A 15988-nucleotide genomic window follows, 5' to 3' on the forward strand; every position below is an offset into this window, starting at 1 on the left:
CCGAAGCTAGGTACTCTTTTCTCTACCATAGTGAAGGTAGGAAAGTCGTGTTAAAAGCCCTTCTCAAGTGCACAAGATCGGTGGCATATCAACTAATTCGAACCCAGAACCTCTGGGATATGTAACATACACAACTCCTTCAAACACTGCTGCTTCACAAACAGCCCCTTCGCAATCAGCTCCTTCACACACTGCCACTTCACACAGCTCATTCACATAATAACACACAGATCCTTCAGACACAGCTTCTTTGCCGAGCACAAACAACCCCTACAGCTAAAACAGCTTTTGTCCCAATGGGCTTTCGTAGGTCCAAGTAGCCTGACGTGATAGCCAGCCCAGGTAGACAGCCCAGGTAGACAGCCCAGGTAGACAGCCCAGCCTTTTCCGTAAACCCGTATAGACTCTGGAAAGTCTGCTGTGGAAAGTCTGGTATCCAGGCTACCAGACAGCTTGCGACTAGTAGTGAGAGTCAGCCAGACCATCACCAACATTTGGCAAATTCAACAGTCCAATGTGGCAGCTACCTATCAGATAGATAAAACTCTAGCTACATGTGTGACAAGGCTTATTTATAATTGTATAAGAAATAGATCTAGATACTAGGAACATCCACAGCAGACACTTATGATCACTTACCTGATGGGAGAGCTACGCCACTGTCACTGGGGACATCAGACCTTGGTAAAAGGCACAGTCAGTCTCTGTTCAACTTTGTGACTCAGGATGAGAGATTGACTCATGCTACACATACTGTGACATAGTTACATGTACCTTGGAAACTGAAACCTGACAGAGTGGACAGAACAGACTTGCACCAGGAAAACACATTTGGCACTGGCCCTCCCATAGGAAATGTGTTATGAATGAGTCATTCTGTCTCTGGGGACCCCATAAGTCTGTCCCAGCCAACCCACTGCCCAGCTGGAGGAGGAAGTGCTGTCCATCTTTGGGGACATTCCATTTTAGTTTAGGTGGGGGTGGGATGGTTGAAAACTACTGTAAATGCAGAAACTTTTGTGGTGGTCTAATGCTTCACTGCAAATTTAAAACCACCACAAACATCTTTCCATGGCAGTGCATGGTGCTAGTGGGAAATAAAAATCACCGCGAAAAGTTCATTTTCCGCTAACGCAAAATTAAATCTCCGCGTACTTAAATGAGTTTACAGTATACTCTCCAAATTTCTTACAGCTGCCCCTGAACCTATAAAATCCTGGCCACTAGTAATATCCCTTAACTGAAACCTCTGCTTGGAGAATAATTTTGCAGATGTCTGAAAACTGAATGATGGATAACTATTTTTCAACTATCATTAAAGACACCACAAATCTGTTTCTTCCCTCATCCTTTCTTCACAACCTTTCCTGGCCACCCACATGAACCGGAAAGGCCCCTACCACACATCTTTTTATCTTAATTGTTACATCCCCCAAGCATGTTGACAATGGAATGGCCCTATTGAGAAGCATTTGGCCAGTATTGCTGGCACTTTGCCCATTCCCACAGAAGTTGTGCTGGACAGATGCCACCTGCATACAAACCAGGCCCTCTCTTTGATACATGTGAGTGTGACTTCCTCCCAAGACATGGGCTTCCTCTGGCAGAAAGGGCAGCAGCACAATCCTACCCACCCAGTGGGTGGATACAGTGTGACAATCATGGCCAATTAGAACTGTGGGCCAGACTAATGGAATTGTTTGTTACTGATGTCACTTTTGTTTATTTGAATGCATCACAAAGTGATGGGGAGGGCAATTAGTATTACAACTGTGTATAATTTATTGGTAAATCATTTTGTGGTCTTTATCCTTCAAGTTGAAATTGTCTGTAAAATTTGGTGCAATTCAGTTTTGGCTGCAATGTTGATTTGTACATTTTATTTCTCAATAAATCAATTACTACTACTACTACTACATTTTCAGTCTCTTTTAATTAGTAAACCCATCCAGGCAGTAATTGGACTACAATTCCACAATTAAAGATCATTACACTTTTACTTTAATATTCCTTGAAACAAGGGCTAAGCAGTAAAAGAAGACGAAAAAGATGAAACACACCAATTTTTTTTCTGATAGAAGAACCATAATTTTTGTCTATCATAAACTTAGAGTCTAGAGTCTGTCAAATCTGGAGTTGCAATTAGTCTGTTATGCTGCAGCAAAATAAAACTGTTGCAATTTTTTCCCTTGAACACAGACCTCCCACAGACAATAAAAAATAAAGAACAATTTACTATATTTAGAACTATTGCATTTTAATGACCCTGTTTACAAAGAAATTAACAAATAGCTGCTGGTGAATGACTTTGTTAGCAGACTATTGTACATTTGTATAATCACAAACTCTGTATAATTGGCACAATTTGGCATTTGCAACAAAGATTAATTTAAGCACCTTCTTTTAACATAATTGATATACAATTATCTAAAATGTTTGGCACCAAACTAGATGTTACAATATTGCATTATTAACTCCCAAATAAATGACAGACAGTACATTCTTTTGAAACAAACACAAAAGGACCCAACAATACAACAAGTTTTCAGTTGAAACATTACATGTACATGAACAAATCATTAAAAAAATCTCTTGATTATATAAACCCTTTTAAAATGGCACTAGTTTAGACATCATTTGGTACTTTGAAGTGAACATAAGTCAAAAGGTTTGAATTAATGAATCCAAGAACATTATTTTTTTGGCACATAAGATTACCTAAACCTCATAAATTCACTATACTGTAAGTATTCTTAATCTGAACTCTTTTGAGAAAGAGAGAGTAGTAGTGATTCTGGAAAAGTTGACACTGTAATCTAACACAAAAATTGGACTTATCCAATTTTTAACTGAACAGCTCCAGTCTTTGTCAAGGTGACAATGTGACATCACAGAAGCAGTGGATTGTTCATTCCTTGACAAAGACTGCAGCTGTTCAAGAAGTCAGTTTCAAATGGGTAAGTCCGATTTTCATGTTGGAAATTACAGTTCAACGTTGTGTTTTGTGCTCTTCACAGTTTGGGTTTGAGTTGCTGTAAGCTAAGTGCCTCCTGCACTAGCCTGGCCGCCTGTTGAGCACACCCCCAGTGGAGGGTGATCCCCGCCCCACCATGGCCATAGTTGTGCACTACCTGGTAGGAGCACAAACAAACTCACATAATACAAAAACCTGGTCCCTTCAACACCAACTTGTTCAAAGCTCAAAGGAATACTGTACTCCAGGGGAGAGTGTTCTGGTTCTACTGGTAATATTTTTTGAATCCCAGAACGTAATTTTATTGGCAACTTGACATTGACTTTGGACATGGCAGAAGTTGCATTAAAGATAAGTAGCTTAATCAATCATCTCACCTCAAGACTGGAGGAACCTTTCCCTACCGACTCTCTCTCCAGTCTGACCTTTGGCCTGCTGGGCCGTAACCCCACCCACTCATGGTCCACTTTGCACTTCTGCACAAAGACATGAGAGTATGCACTGTACCAGTTGTTGATTTGGCTGTCTGATGACATCATAAAATTTCTCATCATAAAAAAAAAAGAAGCAAAACACAAAACAGCGATCTTGAGAGTAGCATCAGAGTGGCACTAAGAAATGTCTCTCTTTCCAAGTGGAAAAAAAAAGTCAAGCCACTTTGGGGGGTTGGAGAATCGCAGTATACTTAAAAGTTCTTGATTGAATTGCACTTGATCTTAAAAGCAGGCCCTCTCATCAGTAGGGCCAATGCATATGCCCAGGATGCTGCGTAACTTCTACCCAAACTTAGCAAATACTTCGATGCAGGGCAGGGCAAAAAGAAAAGTCCTCTAACTTTCCCTTTCATCTTACAATGTAGTTCTCTGACACTGTTTACAGTCAGAAAATAATATTATGAAGTTTCAATTTTTGTCTATAAAGGAGGAAATAATGGTTGAAATTTTTGTATGTTCAAAGCGACACACTTCCATTCAGGAACAGAAGGGAGGACTGACAATGGGAGGCTCAGGCCAGACAAGTCGTCTAAATAATTGTTTTCTACAACGTCCCTTGCCTAGACGATCTGTTAAACACGTTGCTCTAAATGCAAAACCCTGACATTTTAAGATCTTTACCCTCAGACTTGGCACCAGTTGGCAGCAGCCTTCCCAGATGGCTTTGCTGTCAGTGGGGTGTGGGCTGAGGTTCCAGTTCCCCTTCTGTGCTGTTCCACCCAGAACAACATTGTTGGAACTGCAAGGACAATACCTCAAGGTCAAGTTTACTTTTGAAGTTTCTCGGGCCACACCATCTTATATCCTTGGTTTCCACACATTTCAAAATGTAAATACAGCAAGAGGACATCATAAAAGGAGATGGTGGGGTAGGGGGGGGGGGGTGGAAATATGATTGTACTCACTCCATAAAACTAAGCACTAAGGCACAGATTATTTTCATTGATTGTTTTCTAGTTACACATATTTTCTTTCTATCTGGGACCAAACATATTAAATCAGCGTGCCATGTTCCCAGAAATATATCAATAGCTAAAGTTCACTTGGAAAACAAGTTCTGTTCTACTAGACAGACATTTTCAATGTTCCTTATAATGACAAGACTGCCCTAGCTTAAGTTTTGTTCTTGTACCAAACATGACCACAAAAATGCACGCCACAATGAGCATTATGAGTCCAGAAAGACTTTTTAAAAAACAGTTTCCAGATGTTTGTCCTTTTAGACATCTTGAAAAGAAATGTCAAACTTCAGGAGTGGCATGGGCATTCATATAACATGAGAAATGAAATTCGATTGGAGAGGGGAGAAAAGAAAGGATAATACGGTCATGTATAACATATTATGATTGAAATTTAAGTGATAGAACACAAAGAGAAGTGACTCCTTACCAAGGGATGATATAATAACAGTCTTCATGAGCAATCAGATAGTGTTTCACCCAGGGTGCATTGACCTAGGATTTATAAATGCAGCACAGCTTTGATTAGGTTGGGAGGTACCAATATTAATTTTCATCATCTAAGGACCATCCACACATTAATTGGTCAGACTTTGAAGCATGGTTCAAGTTTAGGAACATTCTTTAACAAAATATAATGTTATAACATGTACTATATTATCACAAGTGTACCTTGGGCCCGAAAGTTAAAATGGAAATCCAACAGCAGATTAAATCTGTGTATATAGGTATCAATCTTGATGCTGTATTGGATCAGAACATCTGAATTACATCTGTCTTTTATGCCAAACAAGCTTGACATCTAACATTGAGCTGATCTGACCAATCAATATAGAGGCATGGTCCAAGGTGAAGATTAAAATGTCTTAGTTCCCTCAATGTCTTTAGAATTAAGAATTACGTCTTCTTACCATGGAAATATATAGAAATCATGTCCATCATACTCAGCATCAAAGAAACATTTGATCCACGGAGCATGTACCTGGTGATGGAGAAGTTAGAAGAACACTACAACTGTTACAGCAGGTATTGTAAAAATCTTAGTGGAGTAAGCTGTGCCAGAATCTTCATATCTGATTGCACTGATGATTGTACAATCTTGCACTGGCTAGAAATCCATGAAAAAGTATTGCTTAAGGTACCATGTATTAAGTAAAGTGATTTAATAAAAAATTCAATCTTCATAAAAGATATAAGACTTTGACATTATATCTAGTACATAAAGGTAAGTGTTCTTAAACTAGTAGTGTGTTCCCTGCTTTGGTAAGAATCTTTTTAAATCAAACTGCATTTTTCCTAACTAGTTCTGAACAAAATCACATTGCCCTGTGGCCACTGAAACTTATGATGTAAAACAAGGAACACCCAAATAACATAAAAGCCAAAATTTTGATGGAACCAATTGGAGCGTATTCTGTATCTGTTTGCCAAGACTAACTTCACAAAGTTCACTCTATCTCTTCTCCAATAAGGCCTTACCCTGTAGACTTGTCCCCTAACAGGCTGAACTGTGCTGTCTCCCACCAACTCTCCGGCACCGATCCCACAGCAGTTCACTACAACATTGTAGCGGTCAGCAAGCTGGAGTCAAGACATTAGTAGATTCACATATTGATAAGAGAACTACACACACCCTTCTTCTAGATGTGCAGTAAGGTGGTTTCAATTAATTTATAGATTAGACCAATGCTATCCATCCCTACATTGTGTTTCAGTAATGGGCCATTTTATCCATGGGTATTAGCTCACAGATAATTAAATTTAAAACTGGCATGAGTACCTAGCCTGAGTACCATCCTCCGTAGTGGCCGCTGGCTCAATACTTACACTTGGTTTGCAAGCAAAAGTATTGAGACAGCGGTCACTACAGAGGATGGTACTCAAGCTAGTACCACTATCTGTGGTGTGAATCAAGGTGAATGGACAATGAACTCTGAACCTTTTCGTCTGAACATGTTAAATTTTTCTTGAAATTAAAACTTTTTCTGTTGCACAGTAATAATTGTGACAGCAGCAAAGCAATATGGTTTCATTCGGCATCCCAATCTTACCTCAGTCAGTGATGTAACCTTCCCCTGTTGCACCTTGCCTCCAGCTTTCTTGAACTTCGTCATCAACCAGGGTAGATATTTCCTACCTTCACACAGCAGGTGGGTAGAGAACCATCCGGAGCTGAAAGGCAATGAAGTGGTACGACTTACCCCAGATTTTCTAAAAAGGCACATACATCAATATTGTGATATGTCATTGGCTGAGAAAGAATTCAAGTGCTTTGATAGTACAAAGGTATATGAGACACATAGTCTATTCTTAAAATAAATTGCAACATCAGTGAAGCACATTTGTATACATTACATATGCATTGGTTTATACAAATATATTTTCTTATTTCAAGTTTCAACACTGAGATACAAAAACCTTTTCTATATTCCGTTGCAGTACCTAAACCCCTGCATGTACCTGAAACCAGGAAACTGTTGCAGGTCTTGTTTGGTCAGGTGACGAAACCCAAATACTGTGGAAGCCCAGTCTGGATCCTAAAAACATAATAACACAGAACAAAGATCATGTACATGTACCAGGTTGTCCTTAAGCTTTAAAGTAGACTTCCCATAAAATTTTTTATGTAATTGAAATACAGACAAGCCTGTGCAAGTGACCACCTCTGCATTGGGACCATCTGACCATTGTGGCCTCTTTTTTTAGCCTGGTATCCCATTCCAGCCGTATTTGCGGAGAGGACAGAAGAGACTCAGGAGCTATAATACAAGTGGATACCAGGCTACTCTTTTTGTTGGTCCCATTAGCATCAAGAACCCTATATATGGTGGCCATCTGTCTACTGAGTCTCTCAGGTTATACATAGATTATATGACATGTAATTACCTGTCTCTCAAGTTATACATAGACTATATAAGATGTAATTACCTGTTGAGGCTGTTTATGTAAGTGGTAGCCAGACAGTAAAATCACACCAGCATCACAAGCCACAGGACTCAGGTACAGAGTCTTCAGGTGGTCCCAGGTTTCATCCCCCCAACGTCTTGAAGCAAAAATAACATTTCTTAACAAAACTGAAGAAAAAAATAGAACTTCTTAGAAGACAAACACCTCTAAACAAAAACAATAATAGCTCATAGTCATACATTCAAATTGTAGTACAGGTAGAAAAATTGTCAATCCCAATTTCAGTATGTATAATGTATACAGCCTTGAAACACATCAATATATGAAGATATATTTTCAATAATTTTCTAACTAATCTAAGATTCAAATAAAGTCTTTTAGTGAATTTTATGCAAGGAGTCTTTTGAGAAAAAAAAATACATGTGTATGCAACCTGCAGTAATATTCCATTCTTTGAACTCAGTTATCAAGCTAATTGGATGCAGTCAATTCTCTCTAAAAAAGCCATTTCAAACTTATAGGAAGTCATATAAAGTAATATTGTCGACTTTCCGCCTGCGGCCAGTTGAAGAAACAGAGGTCCTAAACGAGCTTCTTAGGCTCAAGCCAAAGAAAGCCACAGGAGTTGACAAGATTCCATCAAGGCTCCTTAAGGATTCTGCGCCTATAATTGTCAAACCGTTAGCACACATCTTTAACCTGTCTATAACATCAGGTGAAGTTCCCGACGACTGGAAACTGGCTAAATTATCGCCCATATACAAATCAGGGAACAAAGACAGTGTTTCCAACTACCGTCCTGTCTCGGTCCTAAATGTGGCCTCCAAAGTGATGGAGAAAATGGTTCATAACCAGGTCTCACACTTTGTGAACAGTACTGGCCAGCTCACGGCACACCAAAGTGGTTTCAGAAAACACCACAGCACAGGTACAGCAGTGCAAAAGGTGGTGGAGGACATCCAGTCAGCACAAAACAAGAAGGTAACTGTCGCGCTGTTCCTTGACCTAAGGAAAGCGTTCGACACTGTCAACCACCAAATCCTCCTTGGTAAACTTCAGAAGATGGGTTTTGACAACGGGGCGATAAATTGGTTCAGATCTTACCTCACAGACCGTTTCCAGCACGTAGATATTCAGAACCAGCAGTCTACGCAAAAACGTGTCACGTGTGGTGTCCCGCAAGGGAGCGTGTTAGGTCCTTTGTTATTCAGCTTATATGTGAATGATCTACCACAGGTTGTGCGTAAGTGTAAAATCCATATGTACGCAGACGACACTGTGCTTTATTGCTCGGCTAGCCTGTCTAAGGAATGTGAGGAAACTGTGTCAGAGGACATGAAACTGGTAGCTAACTGGTTTATTGTAAATAGACTATCACTTCACCCTGACAAAACTAAAGCCATGTTATTTGGATCACCTCAGAAACTGCGTCACGCAGGAAACACTGTCACTGTAACTGATGGGTTTAACTCATTTGAGCAGGTAAAAGTGTATACTTACCTAGGTGTCACCATGGACTCCTCTCTAAACTGGTCAGCACACACAGAAAGGATGGTAAAGAAGCTCCTTGCTGGCCTTAGTGCCTTAAGCCGGGCTAAGCCTTATGTTACTAAGGAGATCCTGCTAGTCATGTGTCGAACCTTGTTATATACTCACCTGGATTATTGTGATACTGCATGGTTACTGTCACTTTTTCATTGTAACAAAGTAAGATCACAACAGTTGACTAAACTGCTAAATCGGGCAGCCAGGATTATTACTGGACGATCACTCAAAGATCGTGTACCTACAGAAACCCTGCTTACAGAGGCTGGTATGGTACCCCTGGTTGAAAGGGTGAAATTGAACACGTTAGTGACTGTACACAAGGCAGTGCGCCACAAGGCACCTGCCTACATGACACAAATGTTCAAATGGCTGTCGCCCCCAGTGCTTAGAGTTCGTACTCGCACTGCTACGAAACAGCTCTACAACTTCGACCCTCACATGCTGGACACTCCAAAAGCACATGTGGAAACCTTCAAGGGCAGCCTGCAGTACCTAGGGCCTGTCCTGTGGAATAGTCTTGCTGCTGATCAGCGGAAACACACGTCAACGTCAGCATTTAAAAACGGACTGTAGATGACTGCCGATGTGCCTATACTGAGACTGTTTTGTACATGTAAATGTTTGCAACGTTATTTGTATATTGTTGGGTTTAAACTGTGTCATGTAATTTTTAATGTGTGTCCAGGGATACCTGAAAATCAGATCAATGGATCTGAGGTTTTCCCTGGTAAAATAAATAAACTTGAAACTTGAAACTTGATTGTTTATAGTTCATGCCTGATAAGCTCTTGTGGTGTGTCGTTCAAGATGTGTGGTTCCCAGAAGCCAGCGGCACCGTCGCTCGTTGTGTGGGGAGAGAACTTCTCGGACAGAACTGTGACTTGGACGCCAGGGACTTTCTCCTGGATACAGACAGCAGAAGACAAGCCGACCACCCCCGCACCAACCACACACACACGGCGGACCATGGTCGGTACTGCAACTGGAGGTGGTGACTTGGTGATGATGCCACTGGGTTTTGGTCAGTAGGACTTGAGCTTCTACATCACACCAAGGAGGTTTTCCACAGGGCAATGGAAATGTGTCTGAAAAACCTATTTGTCGATAGTTTCTGGAACAAGAAGAGGAAAAATGAGTTTAATTCTCCGTTACTAGTCGTATTATCGGTGACCGCTCTATGTTCCGAAATCTCTTTGTTCCGAAATCTCTTTGTTCCGAAATCTCTATATAAATGGTTCCTGCAGCCTGTAATATATTCCGACATACATGCATGTAGGCGGCGGTCGAAGTAAGCGATCGTTGGGGAAGGAACAAGCTAGCTCCTGGCGCACGGCGATAACTCGCCGGGAGAAACAGCCTACAAGTATCTAACACGGACCATGGCGGCGTTTCATATTCTTAGATCAAATACAATGTATCTTCGCATTTTATTCTCCTTTTCTACCATTTGGGTGAACGAACTGGAATCAGACGAATTTTCGTCAAACTTGGGAAGCGCCATTTAATGACCTGTAATGACCTCGCACCAACTTGATAGCAATAATTCATAATGAAAATTTTTGACGAAGAATGAAAAATATACTCTCATTCATCAAAAAGATATATCGATTACAAGTTACATAAACCAGTAAATAAATATAGTGGTGTATGCATACAAAGTTACATTCTTTTGAAATATACATGCAGTTATCTTTAAAAACATTATACACGCCCAGATAAATGGTTTAAATGCGGTTAGAAAATTGTCTGTGTTTTGAAATTTTCCGCTGAAATGTGCGATCGAGTTCAGACTCTGTTTCAGATAAACAGTTCAAAACTTCTCCATTTGCACAAGAGGGGAGTATTAGAAGAAGGTACATGATCTAAAACCAGAATTTGAATGTTTTCAACTCGGGGGCCACGCACGTGCACGCTACCGTCGGAATCGGGTCGGTGTTCAAGAAGGGAAGCTTAGTTTGTGGGTATGAGTTTAGTACGAGTACTATAGACTTGAATACCATCCACGTTGTATGTACATGATTATACATTTCGGAACATAGAGATTTCGGAACATAGACATGTAACCGTATTATCCTTTATGATCCTCTGCTAAAGATTCAACAAGATTGCTACGAAATGCTTTGACCACTATCAAACCATATGTTGATGATCATCCTACATACCCCAGTAATGCCTATTTATGGTTCATTGATTAATTGGCTGGTTGATTGATTGATTGATTAAGCCTGATTAATTCTTCACCTAGGCCTGTTACGATCTCATTCCAGGTTATATGCATTATTGGATACCTGGGCACAGCTCAGGCAGGAGAGGGAGAACACTAGTACTAAAAGTTACTAGTTATACAATACCTAAAAATTTGTAGCAAAGTTGCCTCTGATCTCCTTGATGAAATAGTCTCCTAGTCAACTTGCAAAAGATTCCCAACCCTCACAATGTCCAGCTCCTATGATAACCTTTACAACAAAATCAAGAGGCTCTCACGTGAAGAATCCAGCTGGTCCTGTTGATGTTTTTTTCTTGAACCAGGTGAAGCTGGCTGGAGAAAGTGGCCCCCTGACCTAGCACTGACCCCCTTAGGACTATTCCATCATAAAAATCTATAAAAAGGGCACAATAAAATTAAAACAGTGCATCAAACTATTTGTGACACAATGATATAAAAGAATAACATAGGAAACAGAAAGAAATGTCCTCTAAAATAAGCATCAAAGGATTATGTCTAATCAAAACTCAACCACTCAAAAAGTTTTAAAATCTCAAATCGTAACTTTTTGAATGGAATGGTCCACGCATTGCGAAATACATAGAAGGCGTTACCATCATCATCATCATCATCATGGCGGCGCTCAGTAAGATTTTCGCCGGCTCGCAGTTCAATAAGACGAACTCTGCGGTTGCAGTGGCTGTTGTGGCCGCGATCTACTGGGCTTCCACGCGGAAGGGAACAAAGACTCCAGAGAAAGGCAGCAGGTAGGTTTGAGGCCGTAAAATTCGCCACAATTCTGTATAGAAGTTTGTTCAGATATAGTTGCAGATACAATTCTACAGGTACGGGCATGATGCAGAGCCCCTTTTGCATACTTCCGTAGGGTCTACATGTATAACATCACGCTGAGAAGTCAACAGTTTACAACAAGAGAATAAGGTGTGAAGTTTTTTATTGCATAATTTTTCCGTTTTAGGTCGATCAGATCTCTCTAACCTTGATCAGATGTGAGAATATCACGTGATCGGACGATGACCTTTGTTCAGACACTTCGGTTAAAACTTGCTCCAGTTGCAAACGTTTCGAGTATCGCGGCAAAGAGAAGAAAGAAGGAGAACCAAATTTTAAATGTAAATGATGTTCTCATTGTTTTTCCTGTACATAGCATAGTTAGCACGGGTACTCACCGCCTCCCAGCTGCAAGGAGGCGGACAGGGATTAGCGCCCCTGCCCTTGAGGAGCTAGGTTATTCACCCATACACCCATACAAACACAAAGCAAACCGTAAAGTATCAAAAAGCGACCACCCAAAGCCAAACGACCCGTAACCACGTCCAGAGCCTTCAACCACTTGAAGTTGGACGTCAATAAGAAGAAGAAGAAGAAGAAGCAACAAGTAGCAATATACAAAGGATACTCGTAGCCCACTTGGCAAATGTCTTTCATCATTTTCACCTGGTCATGAGGTGAATGACCCATAGCACATTGACCTTTGTAACACATTGACCCAGTTTATACAATGCACGTTCAATATACAACTCAAGGATTGCATATCTTCATGTTACATTACTTTTAGACACACTTTTACTTAAGGTGGCAATAAGGTAGTACTGAAACGACAGGAGGGGCGAGTAGAACAGAAATAAACAAAATATACAAAAATCCGCTGACTCCCGGGAATCGAACCCGGGCCGTCAGATCACAACACTAGCCTCCTAACTGATCGAGCCAAAAGCCTGACAGGCGTTTTGCATGGTCAGTTAGCGCTACTTGAATCCCCACACTGTTACAGTACTACTAGCAGACTTCACCTCGCTATAACTGCCCTGTGAATGTACAGTCAAACCTGTATTAGCGGCCACCTTTGCATAACGGCCACCTGCCCATAGTGGCCACTTTTTGTCGGTCCCTTGGATTCGTAATGATTAAGAAATAGGCTTAGCGGCCACCTGTCCAACGCGGCCACAGCCACATGATTTCCGGTCCCGCAGGTACAAAAACACTGCCGATAACGGCCACGCGGACCACTGATCTATGTTTCGGCACGCGATCGGCTATATACAGCTGCCGTATGGTCACCCTACGCCGGATTTAAAACCTCTTTGATTTATTTTCAAAACAAAACTTCGTAAACTGGCGCTACCCATACCCGCCGACAAACGAGGTCATATAAGGTCAATAGACGACACCAATATTACGGAGGTAAATTGCGTTAAAGATACGTTCTAATACACTACCGCTTAGGTTAATTTTCATCACAAAAACTTTCTGAATGAATTGTTACAAAGACAAAATAATATGAACTTCAGGCTATGGTGGATTTTTCTTACATTTATTAAGAGATAAGTCTAAAATGACGAGACTTTTCTTGTGAGTACCACATTAGCATAATGGGCGAACCTGACGTGTGAACGCGGGAGGGAACACACGGACGGCGAAGTATCAAAGGATACAAGACGAAAGATCAAAGAAATATGACGATACCGGTCTCTTCAGACAATATAAACTGTAGAACATTTAAAACTTTTTATAGCTTTTATTTTCTTAATACATATAGTGTAAAAATCATTGCAGTACATGTACAGTACTGTATTATGTGAATAAAGATCAGTGGGTACTAAAACCATGTGTAACTTATTGCTTGTGGTCAATTAATTAGCATATTCTCTATAGGGACCACCTCTCTATAGTGGCCAATTTTGACCAGTCCCTTGAGTGGCCGCTATAGACAGGTTTGACTGTACAATGCAAATACTGCATTGAATTCACAGAAATTTAATCAAACATAAGAAATCTGTAAGTACCCTATACTACAGGGAAAAATAGACTGGCTGGTATACAGCCTTTGCCAGGCTTTTCTTTTGAGAGTTGAGCAGATTGAACATGAGAAAATTGACACGCCTCAAAATAGTCCCAAGGCCCATGTGCAGCCGGCCCTGTCCTCTGATGGCGAATCACCACTGTCCCATGGGATTACCAATCTAGAGAAAATTGCTGCATTGTGTATATTTGGATTACAGCACTAGTTCCCACACACACTGACACAGAAACATAAACTGCCAGCAACAAGTGAACAAAAGCCACACAAACAAACAAAAAACAGTACTTCATTCCCTCGGGGTGAACTAGTGATTATGTTAAAACTTAAGCTTTATAGTTGAGAATCGCAGTTGTTGGTGGAATTGTCTGCCTAATGATTTCCATAGAAAATCTTTTTTTCTGTCAAATGCTATGGGTATGACAAGTGCGTACTGTGTGGTATTAAAGTTTTCCCTTTTTTGACTTTGCAGAAAACTCCCAGATGTCCCGTTGGTGATCGGAGAGCAAGGAGACAAGAAAGAGAAAGCAGCAGTAGATGGAGTATTTCTTAGGTAAGATTTCTTAATACGTGGTACATTTATATATGGTTAGGCTACACCAATTTAATTTCTTGATTCACGGATTCGCTCGCTCCTATTTTTTGGCAAAATAAAATAAAAATAAAAATTATCACTCAGCAAATTTTCACCATTAATGAAAGTTTGAAACCATTCACCAACTTTCTGGTGTAGCAAATTGGCCTTTATATTATAAGCTCCTTAAAGTGTGGGTACAGGTGCTGTTACTGTATAATAATAGTGTTTTTGTACTTTTTTCAAGCTGAAAACTTTTTTTCGTTATGTTTTGGATTAGCCGTTACCTTTACCCCAACCATTTTACAATTTTTATTTTTATTTCGCCCTCTCGCTCCATATTTTTTTATGAAAAAATCCGTGAACCAAGAAATTAACTTGGTGTGGCCTTATATATATAAGTACAAGTATATCATATGAAAATGTATGTCGTTGGTTGTTATTATTTGTCCATTAGATGTCATATGAAAACTAGTGATAGAAGTCATCAGAACAGACATAAACATATGGTATGGATTGTACATTGCTTTGATTAGTTTTCAACCCTGTGTGTAGCTGAGAGATTAGTGCATTGAACTTTTGACTGTCTTACTGCAGTCAGAATTACCTCAGAATTCAAGTGGCCACTCACCTACTAGTAGATGTTGTAACCTTACATTTGATAGGCTAGCCTTTAGCAGTCACTTTCCCCGATTGATTGATTGATTGATTGATTGATTGATTGGTTGATTGATTGATTGGTTAGTTGGTTGGTTGGTTGGTTGTTTGATTGATTGATTGATCGATCAATTGGTCGATTGATTGGTTGATTGATGGTGCAAACATTGTCTTTACAGGAGGATATGGCAGATTCTGAAGATCTTGGTACCAAAGTTTTTCTCAGCTGAGGTAAGCTTTCAAAGTTTGAAATGGACATTTTAGGTAGATGATAATGTTTATGGACAACAAGTGCATTTATTACTGTGTTGAGAGATTAAAGCTCTTCACATTTTTTAAACATTGGGAGACATGCAGTACACAGTTGATGCAAGTAGGATAACATCTATACTTGCATAGATACCAGAATGATCTGTCAACAGATGTGTCAATGTTAGATGATTTCCAAATATGCGGCAAAACCCGAAGTCCATTGGAATGGGATAGGGGATCAAAAGCATGCTGAATGTAACTGTATACATGTAAATGCTGTTACTAAATTTGTGTTGATGTTATGATGATGTATAGATTGGGTACATCGCCCTGGTGGCGTCCATGTTGCTGGCTAGGACCTACTGTGATGTGTGGATGATTCAGAATGGGACTGCCATTGAGAGGTAACTTTAGAATTCTGTGTTTTAAGAACTTCTGTGATGTGTTTGATGTGTATTGCTGCTTGTTTTAAAGACAAAATGCCTACATTTTTCATAAGACTTGGCAGAAGATTTTGGCAGAACAGCTATTTTAGTTGTCATCATCTTAGCCTGTATATGTTTAGTTTCATTAATTTACTTTTTTTGTTACTTGAC

General features: G+C 40.1%; 3 protein-coding genes across 5 annotated transcripts in view; 1 reads left to right on the forward strand and 2 right to left on the reverse strand.

Moving 5' to 3' along the window:
* Positions 1 to 1028, reverse strand: part of LOC118432271 (tyrosine-protein kinase receptor Tie-2-like) — a 17906-nt gene extending 16878 nt beyond the window's left edge. Inside the window, exon 1 of the mRNA XM_035843807.1 lies at positions 640 to 1028. The gene's annotated coding sequence lies outside the window, so the exon portion shown is untranslated. The remainder of the gene's footprint in view (positions 1 to 639) is intronic.
* A 950-nt stretch (positions 1029 to 1978) lies between these two features.
* LOC118431818 (D-aspartate oxidase-like) lies at positions 1979 to 11484 on the reverse strand. Of its 3 annotated transcripts, none has more exons than XM_035843203.1 (10): positions 11367 to 11484; positions 9660 to 9993; positions 7356 to 7470; positions 6888 to 6964; positions 6479 to 6599; positions 5907 to 6008; positions 5339 to 5409; positions 4090 to 4207; positions 3352 to 3450; positions 1979 to 3131 (listed from the first exon to the last, which is right to left on the reverse strand). In XM_035843203.1, exons 2-10 carry the CDS (start codon positions 9848 to 9850, stop codon positions 3012 to 3014), a joined length of 1014 nt encoding a protein of 337 aa, XP_035699096.1. In that variant the 5' UTR covers positions 9851 to 9993; positions 11367 to 11484; the 3' UTR covers positions 1979 to 3011. The 3 variants fall into 3 exon arrangements, with proteins under 3 accessions (XP_035699096.1, XP_035699095.1, XP_035699097.1); XM_035843202.1 differs by having other exon boundaries at positions 11234 to 11463; XM_035843204.1 differs by lacking the exon at positions 5339 to 5409 and adding an exon at positions 4858 to 4922 and having other exon boundaries at positions 11234 to 11460.
* Positions 11485 to 11666: 182 nt separating this feature from the next.
* Positions 11667 to 15988, forward strand: part of LOC118431817 (ATP-binding cassette sub-family D member 3-like) — a 16858-nt gene continuing 12536 nt past the window's right edge. The window contains exons 1-4 of the mRNA XM_035843201.1: positions 11667 to 11855; positions 14382 to 14462; positions 15320 to 15371; positions 15708 to 15796. Coding sequence (XP_035699094.1) covers positions 11722 to 11855; positions 14382 to 14462; positions 15320 to 15371; positions 15708 to 15796 — 356 coding nt within the window. The 5' untranslated portion in view covers positions 11667 to 11721. The remainder of the gene's footprint in view (positions 11856 to 14381; positions 14463 to 15319; positions 15372 to 15707; positions 15797 to 15988) is intronic.

Source organism: Branchiostoma floridae, chromosome 15 (genome assembly GCF_000003815.2).
Source record: "Branchiostoma floridae strain S238N-H82 chromosome 15, Bfl_VNyyK, whole genome shotgun sequence".
NCBI classification, from domain to species: domain Eukaryota; kingdom Metazoa; phylum Chordata; class Leptocardii; order Amphioxiformes; family Branchiostomatidae; genus Branchiostoma; species Branchiostoma floridae.

Bases quoted from the DNA above. Each gene is read 5' to 3' on its own strand.
- LOC118431818 (XM_035843203.1), bottom strand. From the start codon at position 9,850: ATGGTCCGCCGTGTGTGTGTGGTTGGTGCGGGGGTGGTCGGCTTGTCT. The intron at 6,009-6,478 runs GTAAGATTGGGA...TCTTGACTCCAG, and splicing joins AGGTTACATCACTGACTGAG to CTTGCTGACCGCTACAATGT. The intron at 3,132-3,351 runs GTGAGATGATTG...TGCTCCTACCAG, and splicing joins AAGGTTCCTCCAGTCTTGAG to GTAGTGCACAACTATGGCCA.